This window comes from Cydia pomonella, chromosome 4 (assembly GCF_033807575.1).
Source record: "Cydia pomonella isolate Wapato2018A chromosome 4, ilCydPomo1, whole genome shotgun sequence".
NCBI classification, from domain to species: Eukaryota; Metazoa; Arthropoda; class Insecta; order Lepidoptera; family Tortricidae; genus Cydia; species Cydia pomonella.
This window is the reverse complement of record NC_084706.1, coordinates 24276902-24294729: the sequence shown is the minus strand read 5'-3', so window position 1 is coordinate 24294729 and position 17828 is coordinate 24276902. Positions and strand designations below refer to the sequence as shown.

At 34.5% G+C, this 17828-nt stretch overlaps 1 protein-coding gene across 2 annotated transcripts; it reads right to left on the bottom strand.

Annotated features, from left to right (window-relative positions):
- Positions 1-1902: 1902 nt before the first annotated feature.
- On the bottom strand, positions 1903-16055 carry LOC133517320 (cytochrome P450 CYP12A2-like). 2 transcript variants are annotated; one of them, XM_061850580.1, is made up of 10 exons: positions 15891-16055; positions 14181-14302; positions 13101-13234; positions 11833-11948; positions 10707-10823; positions 9134-9412; positions 8840-9008; positions 7926-8138; positions 5098-5269; positions 1903-2603 (listed from the first exon to the last, which is right to left on the bottom strand). In XM_061850580.1, the coding sequence occupies exons 1-10, from the start codon at positions 15947-15949 to the stop codon at positions 2452-2454; spliced, it is 1533 nt and encodes a 510-aa protein (XP_061706564.1). In that variant the 5' UTR covers positions 15950-16055; the 3' UTR covers positions 1903-2451. The 2 variants fall into 2 exon arrangements, with proteins under 2 accessions (XP_061706564.1, XP_061706566.1); XM_061850582.1 differs by lacking the exon at positions 14181-14302 and having other exon boundaries at positions 15891-16036.
- Between the last annotated feature and the right edge of the window lie 1773 nt (positions 16056-17828).

The window sequence follows — 17828 nt, the reverse complement described above, 5'->3', positions numbered from 1 at the left end:
ATTAAAGTTTTCAAATATTATTTTTTTCTGGCAAATCTGTTTTGAGCGCCCGCAAATGACTTATCTGCCTTAAATAAACATGATCCATTGGCGATATTCTGCAAGTGGCATCGTAAGGACCCGACTCTGACTATTTTTTGCAGTCTTCGACCTGGGAGCATATGTTGGGTTATTAAAGTTTTCAAATATTATTTTTTTCTGGCAAATCTGTTTTGAACGCCCGCAAATGACTTATCTATCTTGAATAAGCATGGTCCAAAGACGTTATTCTGCAAGTGGCATCGTAAGGACCCGACTCTGACTATTTTTTTCAGTTTTTGACTTTGGAGCATAAAATGAGTTATTCAAATTTTCAAGTATTATTTTTTTCTGGCAAATCTGATTTTAACGCCCTCAAATGACCTATCTGTCTTGAATCAACATGGTCAGTTGACGATATTCTGCAAGTGACATCGTAAGGACCCGATTCTCATTATTTTTTTTAGCCGGTGAATAAGGTACATAAGTTGATTTATTCAAATTTTCAAGTTTTATTTTTCTCTGGCTGATTTCGGGTTGGGGTGGTTAGTGTGAAGACAGCTACACCACTTTGAAAACTGTAACGGTTATATAACCGTTACAGTTTTAACCTATAGACCATATATATGGTCTATAGTTTTCTATTTAGTCCATAGAATCGTTTGTATCCATCTCGATTGCTTGTTGCGTCTCCGTATGAATTTTTCGATTTTATTTTTTTATGGCAAATTTTATGAGATCCGAACGATTTAAATGCCTGAACAAACGTGATCCAACGAATATCTTGCGATTTAGACCAAAAAAACTTACAAAAAGTGGTTTGGGGTGGCTGTCTTCACGCTAGCCACCCCAAACCACTTTAAAAAATAAAATAAAAAATGAAGGAATCGGGTCCTTACGATTTTAATGCCTGAACAAACATGAACTAACGAATATCTTTCTATCTAGACCAAAAAAAATTACAAAAAGTGGTTTGGGGTGGCTAGCGTGAAGACAGCCACCCCACAAAAAAAATGAAAAAAAAATTGAAGGAATCGGGTCCTTACGATTTTAATGCCTGAACAAACATGAACTAACGAATATCTTGCTATCTAGACAAAAAAAAAGTACAAAAAGTGGTTTGGGGTGGCTAGCGTGAAGACAGCCACCCCACAAAAAAAATGAAAAAAAAAATGAAGGAATCGGGTCCTTACGATTTTAATGCCTGAATAATGATGAACTAACGAAAATCTTGCTATTTAGACAAAAAAAAATTACAAAAAGTGGTTTGGGGTGGCTAGCGTGAAGACAGCCACCCCATTTTGTTTTTAAAAAAAATGCATGTTAAAATCGGGTCCTTACGATTTTACCTACTGAACAAACATGAACTAACGATGAACAAACGATATAGATATGCCATTTGCGGGCAAACGATTTGGGGTGGTCAACTTCACGGGGGTGGCCAACTTTACGCAGCGGGCGTATAGCGCTCTGCGTGTCCAATATAATGATGCATTTAGGATGCTGTTCAGGTTGCCGCGGTATTGTAGTGCCTCAGCGATGTTTGCTGAGGCACGAACAGACTGTTTTTTCGCCATCATGAGGAAGCGATGCGCGTCACTCCTCACTCGCAGCCGAAGCAGCACGAACAGCATCCTAAGTACGCTGGCGCAGCGTTGGGACTCGCCCCTAGTCAAGCGGTAAGTGCAGCTACACTCACCTGTTGCTGTGCTGCCGCGAAACTTATAAATATTATGTAATGTTTTGTTTTGTCCAATTGTTTGTTTTGTCTAATTAACTGTAATACTAACTCTAGATACATAAGTCATTGTTACCTAACCCTATGGACGTCAAGTTCGAAATAAATATTTCAATTCAATTCAATTCAATTCAATAAAAGGCAAAAAACTAGTTTATTGCATCCGTTTATTTTGTTAAGAAATCTCACAAGAATTTCATTTATAGGTGTTAAAAAACGGAAACGGTAGTGTTTTGTACGCGTAATCATAGCCCGGTTTTTTGGGGGAAAAACGTACCAGTTCTAGTGATTAATTAAATATCATTTATAAAACGTACTCATAAATGTGCCTGTCAACATTATAAATAATGTATTACCTATATGACTTATAAAACTAGAAAAAAAAAACAAATACCAGAATTATATAACTAAGTTACCTAAGGGCCTACGCGCATGCACGCGGGTGCTATTTGTAGGTGAAATCCGCCGTACGCGTCCGCTTCAGTTAGCCTCGCTCATACTATTTTTCGTTAAACCGCTCGTCCGCTCCGTGCACCCGCGCCAGCTAGCGGAGGCCCTAACCTAAAAAGGATGGAGGGCGTTAGGCCGATTGCTGCTGGTGCAACACTTCGTCGTTTGGCTTCCAAAATTGCAGAACGACACATCCTACCAAAGCTTCAAAAATCTGTTAAACCAACTCAATTAGGCTTCGGAATCTACAAATCTTTAAATACAAAATGAAACGGCCCTGTAATATAGTTGAGGGAATTAGCCGTGATGTTGATGGGTCCACCCGTCCAGTCGATATCGAAATTCTCTATGACTTTAGATATGAATGTCTGCATCTCTAGTTCTGCGATGCGGCGACCTGGAAATGAAAAAACAATCTTTTATTGATAAAATTTAATTATTTGTTGAAAATGATATGTTGTTAAGGTCAATGTGGGAAAGCCTATGACCGTCTACATGCTCTTTCGTTATAAACTGAAATATATATTATACACTAAAAATGGTAGGTAAATAACATCTTTTTCTTGGACCCCGTTGCAATGGTTACCTGAAAATGTTTCCTTAGGGCAGTTACCTTAGGAGCTCACACACACATTATATAAATAAATAAATATTATAGGGACATCTTACACAAATTGACTAAGTCCCATGTTAAGCCAAGAAGACTCATGTTATGGGTACACAGACAACGATATAATAATATACAAATATACTTAAATATATAGAAAACATCCATGACTCAGGAACAAATGTCTGTGCTCATCACACAAATAAATGTCCTTACCGGGATTCGAACCCAGGACCATCGGCTTCACAGGCAGGGCATTTCACAAATTTTTTGGTGATTGGAATTCAAAGAAAAATTGGTACATGTCTTTCGTATGATAGTTATCGAACCGAGACATAATAATATTATCGGACACTACTGATATCTTATCAGCCACTTTTATAAATATATAACAATTATTATATTTGTATATCAATATTATCAGTACTAAGGTTTCTGATAGCAATGTCGAAGTCAGGTAACTCCACATCACCTGGGCTTGGGAGCCCGTTTAACGATAGTTTTGTAAGCAAAAGTAAAGTAAAAATAAAACGAAAGAACTTCTTTTACTAACAAAAGGACATCCACTTTAAATATCAAAAAGTTTTCATGAAACAGGTCGCTGGTGTTCTAATAATCGTGTGACTTTTTTGTGACTCGAAGGGTGACTGACGTTACAATATAATGATGATTAATCCTCACGCATGCATGGTCCGATGTTAGATCAACTTATTTTTATATAAATTCCTGTACGCGGCAGACCAATGCTACAACTTTGACCGGAAAATAGGGAATGTCTAAAATTTATTTTAAATTTCATCTTAATTTCATCGGGTATATTAATAGGAAAATTCCACTGGATAGGTTTCAAATACTTTAGATTTCCGATATAGGAGCTTAGTTAAATAAGATGAAAATCGGTTAACCGCTAGCCAAATCTTCTTCTTTTGCTTTCACGTTCACGTTACAATGTGGTTTTTCTCTTCCATTTTAATATTTAGTTTTTTGGGTCTCTGTCCATCAACATACATTCCTAACATTATTTTGCCTGTATGGCATTAATCCCTCCTCATTACATGCCCATACCACGCTAACCTACTACTCCTCATCTTTTCCGTTGCCGGTGTTACTTTCAAACTTCCCCTTATATACTTATTCTTAATCCGATCGTTTCTCGTCAATTCACACATCCATCTCAACATTCTCTTTTACTCTCATTTTATCCGTCACTTTCAACGCTAGCCTAATCATTTTCATTTAAGTTTAGATTGGCGTTAATTGTGCTTTTAAATACAACTTTTTTGACCAATATCTTTTCCATCCCATAGATATTCTCCTTATTATTTCTTGTTCTGTGGAGTCTTGAAATGTACATAATTTAGCGGCCTAGATATGCATATCCTTTAACATATGAAAGTTCTCGGTCCTGTGTTTTTGTGACTGTTTGCTCTCCATACGTCATTTTTTTTTTATATTCATGAGTAGCCCAGCTCTACGGCTCTACTGATCCAATGTTTGTAGCATGGTTTCTAGTCCTTCGTGGCTTTCTGACATAAGGACGATGTCTTCCGCGAATCGCAGGTGTGTGAGTGCTTCTCCGTTTATGTTTATACCTTGCTCTGCCCAGTCTAATATACTATATACTATAGCAAAATAGTTCCATTGGGATCACCTTGTTTTACTCCTCGTCTCATTGTAAAAGTTTCTCCTACTCTTTCTAGTTTGATTTTTGCTGATACTTTCTGATATATTGTATTAATTATATTTATGTACTTTGGGTGAGCTCTTTAAGACTACCTAGACCATAAGTAGGAGTGCGAAATGGAGTCAAATGCCTAGGTCCCAAGGGGTCGCGACGAAAAACGAAGAGATCTTTTCCTTTCCTTCCTATCCCTTTTATTTTAATTTAGTTAAGACTTATCTATAAACAATTCTTAATTATGTAGTTAGGCCTCTTGAGGATGCCGAGTTTTGACGGACACTTTAAATTTTTGGCTAGCTATAATTAGGTTCCTAGAACAGTAGTGTTTGAAAGCGACACTTTGATAGAATGCTTTATAATTATGTATCGTGGCCAGATCAGACGAAATGCCAGTGTAGAATAGATTACTTGATGATATGGTTACGTTAAGTTTGACTTCTCATTCTCATGATATGGCCAACCGATCATTTCATGATTTCATTGTGGCCACGACATATATAATACCTGATGTAATTGGTTCAGTTGAGAATCTGTCATAACCTCGCAAATTCCTCAGATTTTCTCGTATTTAAAAAAAAATCAATAGAATTCTATCAATCTTACCTATGCACATCCTTACACCATAACCAAACGGACTGGTAACAAAGGGATGAGTATTGCCATGATAAAGAGGATTCTCTTTGTCAGACAGCCATCTTTCTGGTATGAACTCATCAGGTTTTGGGTAGTGCTCCTTCATATTAGACATGTACTGGTGGGAACATATTACTATAACCTGAAAATATTTCAATTATTTAAGTTCAACACTGATCATAACTTATGAGTGATGTTACTAGTAATTATTATTCTGGATTATTTTGGATTTTCCTGGATTACAAGTTTTAATGTTATTTTTAATTAGTTACATTTGGATGGCGATTACTGCAGCGTTACTGTTACAACTGGCGATATCATCGCTGACTTCTTTTTAGTAAATTGGGTTGTTCCCGTGGCTTTACTACCACCATTAGAATGTTAAATCCGTAACTCATTTTATCAATCACGTTGATAGTGACCGCTGCTATAACACTGTATCAACAGTGCTGCTGCAGTTGACATCGAAATGTAATCGTTATTATCACGTAATATATGATTAACAAAATATAAGGTGCTTACAAATTAGTTACCGATATTTTAAGTTAAGATATGGTACTTTACATTAAAATAATTAACATTAAATAGAAATTAAGAAACATTTTCGAATATTTTTTTATTTTAATTTAACGTACAAAAAATAAATTTATAATAATTCTATTTAAAAAAAACACATGTGCATTTAACTGACAAGCTGTTTAACACTTTCTGTCATATCAACAATCGTTTGTATATGTCATTATCAATATACCTATCATTTGATTTACCAACGTGAAGTGACCAATTAAGTGGCGTTTTACGGAGCCAATTTGTTTTTCAATTTTCTCCAAAAAAAACGTAATAAAACTTATAATGTTTCATACTGAAATATACTCCGGGGGCCGAGAATTATAAGCTGTAAAAATATTGGTAACTAATTCGTTAGTACCTTTTTCACCTTAATATGTAAGGTGACTGTGGGCAAGACCGGCATACTTTATTTATTTTTTACATTGGAGTATTCTAGCTCCGTTAATTATTCACTTACGTGACCGCTTGTAATCACATACGATGAAGAATTTCATATATAATAATTAAGCTATAGTGACAGATCATTTTAATCATTAATTAAGCAAAAACAATAGTATTTTTAAAAATTCGGCGAGTAGACGGACTTCCCGTGTAGTTTAAGGTAAGTCCGTCTAGTAACGTTATCAGCCATACTATGGGTGCTTATGTGTTCGTATTAGAATCCTTACAAAGAATGAAACCAGACAATGAAAAGTGTACTCTAAACTTGTTAATATAGGGTTTAGATTCGAAATAAACACAATTTTTCTTATTAAAAGGTAAGTAAATGGGGTGGTAAACCTTTTTTGGAAAATAATTATACGTACTTATTTTTTTTCTTCTCAAATAAAATACCAATAGTCATTTTAAATTTACTCGTTGTTTTAAATTTACGGAGATCAAAGAGGGTTACATAAATAAGCTCATAGGAGTAGCAAGTTTAAATCAAATAGTGATTGGCAAATCAAATTCCATAACACAAGTAGGTACCCTACATACGTAAATTTTCAGGATAAGTAAGGCGAAGAACCCACGTCACATAGCGGCGTGGCACACGCGGTACAGCGTTGGCGTGGCGCGTAACCTTGTATCACGGTGTAGGCAAATCGCCTAAATCACGATAAGTACAATAAATGTTCCGAAATAAAAAATACGTATGGACTCGTATGGCTGCAGTGATTTTAATCTTCAAAACTATCAAGAAAATATGACTGTACAACCGTATTCTAAAATTCAAGAGTAAAAAGGGTAATAATATGTGTCATAGGTATAATAATATAACATATGAAGGCCCGAATCCCGGTAGGGGCATTTGCTTGTATAATCTACACAGATATTTGTTCCTTCAGTCATGTTTGTTTTTTATATATTTATCTATATGAGTTTCTATATGTCGTCGCCTAGCATCAATAGTAAAAGCTAAGCTATGCTTAGCTTGCGGCCAATATTTATTCATTTATTTACTTAATAGGTATTTTCTTATTTGTATTTTCGGTTACATAGTGCTGAGGATAAAGAACACATTTCTTTACTAGTTTCGAGATTAAAATTGTTAATAAATACAAAACACAAACATCATACGCAATGTCGTAAAAATGCGTATCTGTAGTAACCTTATAAAATCGCAATAAATAATATTGAAGCCATTTAACAGTTGGTAACCTCTGATTCAAGGAAAGTCCGGCATATGACGGACTTGCCTTGTGCATAGTAGACGGACTTTCCAACTTAGCAAAATTTTAATGTGATGAATGATGGAACGTATAATTACAAAACTAAGCCAATATCTTATAATTTAAACACATAATAAAGATTGCCGGGTCTTATATTACTTACGTAGTCGAGTTCTGGTGCAAAATCTGATCACAAACTATTTTTAACAATTTTATTTGCAAAGACTGTCGCACTATCACTTCGAGTTCCATACACGTAATGACTTGTTTACGCGGATTGCTCTGAAGTTCGTTGTCACAGCGCCATCTGTTTTAGAGTGAGGGAACTAGCGCGAAAAACTGACTTATAAACTCGACGCCAAAGCGGCAAACGCTTTCTAATTCAAGAGTTATAATGTGTTGACGGACTTGCCTTGTAGACGGTCTTGCCCACAGTGACCTTATAGCAGGTTACTCTAAGCACGTTTTCACGTAGTCGCCTGTTTTACTAAAGAAGGCTTTGCTAGACTTGATTAGAAATTTACAGGTCAGAGCAGTGTAAATCTGATTATAGGTATATTTCAAACCAAAACTAACATCTTTAGGTATCCTGTATCCCAGCAAGTTGTATTCTTTAGTGGCCAGTCTTATATTCCCGTTAACTACAGGTAACATCCTCATAGACTCCTTAATGCAGGCCCTCAAGTAAGGTTTCTGAGTTTCCTTGGCTAACACTTCTTCTCTAAGCTTATTTTGTTTATCAGGATTTGTTGCGAGAAAGTACAATGTAGCAAGTGCAGTGTTTGCAGCCTGAAAATAAAGGTCATATTTAAATACCTATGTTCGACGAGGAGCCTGGAGATAGTTTTCTAGCTAAGAAATGTCACTTTTGACAGCTGATAGATCCGTAACAGTTTCAAGGCAATAAATTAGTATCAGAACGGGTTCCTGAACTACACGTTGAACAATTTACTCTTGAAAAGCAGCTTCAGCTGGGTTCCTTAAAAATTTCGCATATACACCGTTAGCTTGAGTAAACCGACACATTTTAAAATTTCCAAGTTTTTTGAAATAGGTCTTATTTTAGAGATAATGATTTTTTTTCTGATAATTGGCTTGGCGCTGCCACTATGTGACTTGTTTGAGACATACCTATTGACAGACTAAGTTAAAGTTTTTTTTTAATTTGTCCAATTACTAAATGTTTCTGTTGTATTAGTAGGGAAACAAATAGCCTTACTCATGTTGGTTGGTTGAGTGAGCACTGTATCTGGCTATTTTTTCCGAGTCATTGTTCCCTCCTTGACCCTACTTATAGCTTTACATTAACATGACTTCATCTCCATCGTATAAATTCATATTTTATAGATCTTTTGGTCCAATGTATTGCAAAACACGCATTGTCGATGCTTGTACAAGTAATGTTGATTATTCAATGTCAATATTCTGTGACTGCTCTTGTGATTCGTCCTATAAGAGTGTACATTTACCAATATTGTAGATTTACCTACCGTATCAACTCCAGCCATAAGCATGTCTGATGCCATAACGTTTGCTACTCGAACGTCAATCTCGAGTAGCTTTTCCAAAATGGGTTTCTCTGAGTTGGAAGTGTCAATTGAGTTATTTTTTGACTTATCCATATTTTCTATTGCTTGGTCAATAAAAAGTTTTGTTAATCTAAAAATTTAAGACACAAATATAAGTAGATTTTTTCTTGTAAATTTTTATATAGAGTGTATGGAATTAGTAAGATTTTATACAAAAATTAAAGTAACAAATTTTGTTTAAGGGGTTTTTGTTACCTTTCTTGTTCTGCAAAAATTTTCATAGCTTTTTTAAACATCGGTGTCGAAAAAAATCTCCAAGGGCTTAATCCAAAGTCAACCTTTTCCACAATCTCAAAGGTATCATGTACATTTTGTATCAGTTTCCTTGCAGGAGAATCTGCTGGTAGATTGGGGTCAAAGCAATTTAATCGGGTCCCCAGTGCTACCACTCCAATAGACTCCAAAGCCCATAGGTTCATTTCAAAGTCTATTTTCTTCGTTATCATGTTGTTTTCATCTCTGTCAGATCTCAATCTAAAATCAATAGAAGAAGAACGAATTATTTATAACAACAAAAAATTGAAACACATTATTTAATAATAAAATCATTTATTGCAGACAACATTGATCAATACACATATAACATTTATAAAAAAAATTAAAATTGTACGAAAATTAGATAAAATTATAAATGATTCAAAACTAGACACAAGGAAAGGTACCCAACTGTCCGGCTCCGATTTGATTTATATTTATATATGTTATAGAGTAGTCCAAAATAACGGACGCGTATTTTTTTTAGCTGCCAAAACTTATTGAGAGAATGTGTCCTCCAAAGTATGAAAAAAATTACTGAATCTTCTAACTCCTATAGATCTCTATTCTAAACCGCATCCGAGGCAGCGACAACAGGATACTGAAGGTAATTGCCGACAGACCAGAGAGTTCCATCCTGTGTACATGGGTCAAAATTATTAATTAAAATATAATGACATTTTTATACTTGTACCTATTGCTCTTTTGACATGAAATCATTATTTATGGGAATAATATTCCCATATATGGGAATAATATTCATATTATGTAATTGTAATTATTATTCTAGCCTATTTTATTTTGAATTTGACGTGTTAATTTATTAATTATTTTTGTATTCATTATTTTAACTAATTTTTATTTTACTATGAATCATGATTTCATTGTTATTATGTCAATATTATTAATTATTTATTATTCTTATTATATTTGGATTTGATTTGATTTTAATGTACTTACTAACCCCTAGCTATAACGATGGTACTAACAATGTCTTATGGAATTTTTATGGTGCTGAAATAAAATAAAAAAAATTTTATTTAACTTGCGAGTTAATGGTTTATTTGAGTATATGTTTTGAAAGCAGGAAAAAATAACTAAAATAACTAACGACTTTTTGTGAGTTTCGTACCTTTCCTTGTTAGTTACATTGATTCAATTAAAATTAGAAACTCTAAAATCAAAATTACAAATTGATTGAAAAAAAAAAACTCGTGCATTTATCTTTACTCCTCTTGTTTTTATTTTATTGTATTGCGTTAGGATTATTTGTTTTTCTTTTATTTTTTGTACAACTGACAAAAGGAAGATGAACGCAGACTAATGTGAATACGCTGAGGTGGTACCATTTCTTGACCTTCTTTATTATGGATTTTCAGTTTCTTATCCAGACAAACCTACATATTTTACTCCGTTTGCCTTTGTAACAATTAGTAACAATTGTAACAATATGGTGACGTAATTTTTCTCCACGCAAAGTTCAATCATAAATTTAACAGTATTGATGTCTTACTTTGCAACCATATCACTGGCAACATCTTCTAGAACATCCTTGTACAATTTGATCGTCTTTGGCTGTAGCATGATGTGGTTTACCTTTGATCGAAAATCTTTCCAGTTTTCACCGTGACTGAAACATTTTAATTAAGAGAATTTTTAATACAGACTAAAGTTCATCTAAGCTAACAATGAAATGGTCGCAATCGCAACCTGTATAACTCGTCCAATTCGTCCAATCCAACCCACGTGACCAAAACGTCGTGCGTAAAATTAATGGCGCTAACGCTCCGCTTTTATGGTTTGTTGTCAAAACAACAACATCTCATGGCGCAAAATATTGGTTATTTGTGCCAGTTCTATACATAGTAATAAAACTTCAATGGAGATGTCAATGACAATTTTCTTGATAATTCCGTTATTATCGTTGCAGTATTACTGTCATCAAACGTTTGATTCGTTACTCAATTGATCTATTCCCGCTACTTTACATAGCACTATGTACACCTTGCCGCAAAACTAACTGGCGACTGAGATCAGAATGCTATCTCATTTACCCTTGTTAAGAGTAACCAAGAGTGACAGAAATGGCATTATCAGCTGACTCGCCACTTTGCGACAAGTATAAAACTTTAGCAGTAGGTATTTCTGCTGGAGTCGCTGACAGAATGCCACTTTGACCATCGCAGACATCTAACATTTTCCGTCAAAAACGAGTGATTGACAAAATGAAATATCGACAGGCCTGCTATCGATGTTACCATAACGTTATAGATCATTTCCAATATTATTAACAAACACGTCCGCTATCTTCTATTACAGTTTTCTATAAGTTAGGGGCCGTTTACTACAGTTTTAGTTTTTATATTTAGGTTATAAGGAAAATATGTATCGATTTGTAATTGATGTGTATTCTTGAATTCCCTCGGTAAGTTACAGCATATTTTATGCTCCTCTATTCGTTATGACTTTACGAGTGAGACCTTATCGGGAGGTACAAATGTATCGATGTTTTATTTCGTCAAGCATTCGATTTTGTCAGGAAAAACCCTGTCAGATGTCAGAACCAACTAGCTGATTTAGCAAGCTTGATTCTAATATAATATACTTGTAGTAAAATATATGTTTGATTGTGTATTTACTCGGATATCAGCCCAGTCTGTCGTTTGGGATCATAAGTCTTGTTGTGTTGCTTACGATAGTACTCCAGGGAAGGGAAGCCGGGTCGTATTGGCATTGTGTTTTCAGATCGGAGGACCTAGAATTGTATTTGGGATTATTAAAACAGGTTACAAGTGTCAAAATTGTTTCCGTTGTCTTGTTTTTAACCACGCCTGTATCTGTCTATTGTATGTCTTTCTAGCTGTAGATAATATTTTACATGAGAAAAATTACAAACAAAAATTTATCTCATACAAAAAACTCCACTCCGTCATATTTTTTGGGGACAGAATACAAGACAACGAAAAGAATTTTGACCCACAAAATAACTTACACGCTAAAATTATGGATATTTCAAATCTTTTATAGTAAAAACTAACGGAAGCACGTAATTGTAAAACAAAATAAGTATGTTGAACGCAATCTTCATCATAATATTTAAAGACTAGCGGCATCATAATACGATTTTGACATTGATTTTTACTCGTAGTTTAAGTATAAAGATAAAATAAACAGTTAAGCCTTAGTTACGTACTTTACATGCATTTTCAACACACTTGCTCATAACGGCGTTTTTATTTCACCGATTTTTGGCTCATAATCCTACATATTAAGCACTCGTGCTTTTTCAGTATATTATACCACTCGTGATGCTTTTTGATTATATTATCCGACTGAGTTAAGAAGGTAACTGATTGCTATAATATGTATGGAAACGGAGCCTTCTTAAATTGGTCGAGTAGATTTTACAGGCTTTTACGGGGGAGGGATGGCAGGCAGTAGGACAGATGCAAGACTTTTACTATCCGATTTAATAATTTAAATTTGATTAATATGAAAGTTTCTTTTTTCCTCACAAGTGTGTTGAAAAACGTCATATGAAACGCGTGTGCTATGGTCATTACACACATTGACTTTCTTATTGCGCGCTTGCAAATCGCACAATATCGCCTCGTGTGTAATAACCAATTTAGCACACTTGTATCACAATGTAATATTTCATAAAATATTTTTTACACCGAATAGATCGTGTCATTCACGAAGACGCAAGCCTTGACTCGTAATGTCATTTTATTAAAGATTAGATTTGACAAATCTGTGCGTTATCGTGGATTACACGAAAATATATTAATCTCAATGTTTGAATATCAATTCTTTGTCAATAATCTTTCTGGGTTCGAAAAAAATATGTAGGTACCCAAGATAAATGCAAAAATATAAAGAAAAATATTAGAAGTGCAATACTTACATGTTCAACAGCATCAGCGTCAAATAGCATAACCATTGGGAGTGCTCCCATAAGTCCTTCCATTCTTACTATAGGTCCATATAGTTGATACAACCTGTCATTTAATTGAACGCCCTTGTATCCTGATAGTTTTCCTGATACACAAGTCACAGTTATCAAAACCTACATCATCCTACAATATAACAGATGACGTAGCAAAAAACTTGTATCGTTAAAATGATTTTAAGTTTTTAAGATTATTTTATTTTATTTTTAGTGATGTTATGATTTGACAATTTAAATTCATTACATATTATATTAATAGTGTAAGTTAATCATTAATTTTTAGGTATATTATGTAATTACATAGTAATTCTATTTATTATAGCGCCTTTGTTGCCTGACAACATTTTTTTAATTGTTTAAGATTTTGAAAGCAATAACGTTCCAATAACCAATGTAACATGCAAAGCTCTTCGTAGATGGCGCTGGAATTGTATCGGTTCTTGATTCGATGTGCTAAAGTTCCAAGTATAGATTTTTTTATTTAACCAATTTATTGTTAACGTTGACAATTGAGCGCGGCGGAAGATTTTCCAGTAAACTAAAGACTTTTATAATATGATTCCAAAGCAAAAGTTAGTTGGAACCTTTAAATCCGTGATTGTCACTGAAACTTCCTCAAAAAAATTTTTTTTTTGTCAGAAAAACAATACAACCGAAAAAATTTACTGGTCCCGATCAAACAAAAATGCTGCTAAAATATTGACTAAAAGTCACACTATTTTTACTTAAGTTTGGTTGACACCAACAGTATCCAACAATTGTTAACAGTGTAAAGGGTTAGGAAACCATCAAACTAAATGAAGACCAAAATTGTATATGAAAATATGAGTGTGACATATGTGGGTAGATTTAGTAATCAGGCGCCGACTGAATGTGGGTAGGCTTAATTCTTCGTTCTCGAAATACATTCTATGCTGACCGGACGTGTTTCCTTGGTGCCTCCTCATCAGCCCCTACCCTGGCCAGAAGGCATATTTAACAATGAGTAGACAAACGGATCAGATATTGAAATAGAGAAAGAGCCATATAGTTTACCTCCAGGTAAAAAACTTAGTATAGATCCCACAATAGGCAGAGCTGGTGGCCCAGGGATTTCTTTCCACGGTTTTATATTCTGGATTGCTTCTGCATTTTGTTTGGTTATAGAAGTAGTGCTTCTGAAAATAAAATAAAAGTGCTCAAGTTTACGAAAATGATTCAAGTAGATAAATCAGAACCCAGAAAGATAATAAGAAGTGAGTCACATTTCTTATTATGATCTAGATATTGCTAGCATCGATATCGATAACAATTAAGTCGATATTTAATTAATCACTAACAGTGGCACGTTTTTGCCCCTGAATAAATGTATGCTTGCAAAATTTTAATCAATGAGTTGTTGAAAGAAATAAAATGTGTTTTTAATTTGTCAGCAGAACTAGATGTCGCTGTACGTCGCCATATGCTTCGTGGTAACTGAAATGTCAATTTGTCACACGTCAAGTTTTGACAACCAAAACTACAGCATTATGTACAGTCAGCGTCAAATACTTTGTAGCAACCAAAGTAGCCAAATAGTTCGGTACACCATATATTTAGTATGGTGTACCGAACTATTTGGCCACTTTGACTGCTAAAAAGTATTTGACGCTGACTGTACGGGGCCACATAGCAACATCTACTTCGGTTCATTTTTATAACAGATATATATAACTCCGTTTAAACCTTTGAACGCCAAGAACCTAAAGGCGTCGTTACTAGTCGTGCCCACAGCGCCAAGGACAACAATAGTCGTTATGGCGGACGCTGTCAAAGTAACCTTCACACTTTCAAGTAAGGTTTACATTAGTTCGCAATTCGCATGCGCCCGGGAGATTGACGTTTGAGTGATGTTTTGTATAACATAAAGCGTTCAAAAGGTAAGAAAAAAGTGGCTGTGACATAATCGGACAGACAGACGGACATGACGAATCTATAAGGGTCCTAAAAACATGTCTCGAAATGTAAATGGGTAAAAATTTAAGGTCTAGTAGATAGCGATATACCTTGGGCCTATACTCGAGTAGATGGCGACATCTTTTGATATTTATCACATATCAGTGAAAGAACATGGGTCAAAAAGCCTATTTAATTCTAAATCCTCCTGTGTCGAAAGATGGCAGTAAATTGAGTTGACTACAAAATTTACTTTGACAATACTATCTAAATCCTATACTAAATTCTTTGATTCTTATATTAGATTTTATATTACTTCCAATATTAATAGAGATAATTAATAGAGATCAGCAGTGGCAGTATGGTTCCATTTTTATCACTTGTCACTATGCCCGTCACTTTCGCACTTACATACTTGCTAGAACGTGACAGGCATAGTGACAAATGATAAAGAGCCGACCGTATTAGCCCTACATATTTATTTATAGATATCGCTTTGTAGCGATAAGACCGCCTGCGTTTTACCTCTAATTTTGCTGTTGTTTTCTTTATTGAGGTGTGCAATAAAAAGTAATAGCAAATATGTGTTAAGCTTAAGACGTTTTAGTATATTAATTGCCATATAAAAGAACTATACATTAGAATTTTTGATAACAAATAAGCTGCATGTTTATTATTTTTCAACGAAATAATTTACTGTAATAATTTAAGTGGGAATTGTACGATTAAACCAAAAGAAGATTACGACCGTCAAACAACAAGTATTCGAAGGGAAGTAAACAAATCTATTTAGTTCTAAAACCGGTATAAATATTAAAATAAAGGATGTACCTTAAAAAAGTTTTGTTCACCGCTGCCAAATTTACTACACGCACTTTAGACATTAGCATCTTTCAATAAAAAAAAGTCCATAAACAAACAAAACACTACCAACTATAAACAAATGTAAAAAAAAAATGCGTTATCTTCCGTATAGCCCCATCGGAGTACTAATCGTCATATCAACACGCGATCCAAAGTGTGTTTTTAGAATAATGTCCTTGGCTGCGAGTTTAGAACGTATTTAAGCGGCATTGAGACTTAAATGGAACGAAAAAGAGTTGAATGTCGCATGACAGTACTTATACGTTTGTTGTTGACTGGTTGATGAGTTTCCTGTTATACAGTATTAGGAATAAATCTCGATAAAATACGAGTATGCCCGAAAAGATATCGCGGTATTTGTATTTACGATACGATAGATGATAAAATTGCAACCGTATCACAAAATAAATTAGTTTCTTAAACCCTTAGATTTAGATTTCTTTATTTCACGATGAAAATTACACTATAAATTTGCTACATTCGTCAAAAGTATGTTTATCTTCTCATCATGATCGTTAATTTATTAAAATTGATTGTGTCGCTCAATAAGGATCGTTATGTGCAAAGAAAAATATGGAATTTTGGAATTGTCGTTAAAATGTCAAATAAAGATAAAAATATTACAAAAATATGTCAAACAATATGAACCAACTAAACTTACCGCAAGTAATAAAAAATATTTGTTGAAATTTGAACATTAATAGTTGTCAATAGAGTTGAATATCATATCCGATATATTATGGCTTCGTATGCGGTAACGGGACTTCAAACTCAGATAAATCCTTTCGACCCTCTTAGGGACCAAAATCACAAAATCTGACAGATGGATTTATCAGAGTTTGAAGTTAAACGACTCATAAATAATAGTACTACCGTACAGAAATGACACTTCCTACAAAACCGAAGTTTGACAGTGATTCAGGGACGAATTATGCGGTCCCTTTCTAATATAATATGGCACTATCCCTTTCGGCCATTTAGGGTTGATAAATTCAAGTCATTATCTTATTGGTCGTGCATGTATAGGGATGTTAAGTTGTGCCAACCATAATAATTGTTCGGAGCAACGCTGAACCGAACGGAGCCGAGAAAAGCCGAAAGGAGGAGTGTCGCCCCACTGTCCGTACCTACTACATAGTCCGCTATCCAAACTAGACCCATCATATTTATTTTCCAATCATACCTACTTTTCATACAATTAATTGTTTATTTATAAGTTTAAGCATGAAGTTTCTTTATTTATGAATCTAGGACAGAAATTGCTCAAACAAATAATTATGTGAGCTCAAGCTCAAATAAAACCTACATAAGTCATCATTACCGTAATATTTTCCTAGGAAGTCTATACCTTCGTGTTATTGTCGATAAATCACCATTAGTCCGCGCCGACTGATTTATACCGGCCAGTTAAGGAAGGTAAAACCTTCATAAATCTCTAGAGAAAGGACTTACACTTTCCATATAGAGTAGTATTTAGTTACATAACACTTTGTTGTACAAAGAAAAACAAGAAGTATATATAAATAAAGAGTCTGTGCGCCTTATATTTAAGGAATATCTTTCGGTTCAGTAACATCTTTGACGTTATCTTGGGAATGAAACGGCCCGAGTCCGGCATTTCATTTTCTATTAGCCAATACTGATAGTGTTCCCATGTTAATCCTGGGATTTTTTTGGATGCAGACGATGCGATGCGTTTAATCATGTTTAATTTAGGAGATGATCAGTAATTTGTATTACTTTAACACATTCAGCGTTAATCACGACACGATGTCGTTTTGCCTCTAACATACATATCGGGAAATCCATGTTATCGACTACGACGTAGCGCTACGATCGTAGTTTAGCGGTGCAATGGGTCCCATATAGACATTAAATTTGAACCCACAGACTACACAAACACTG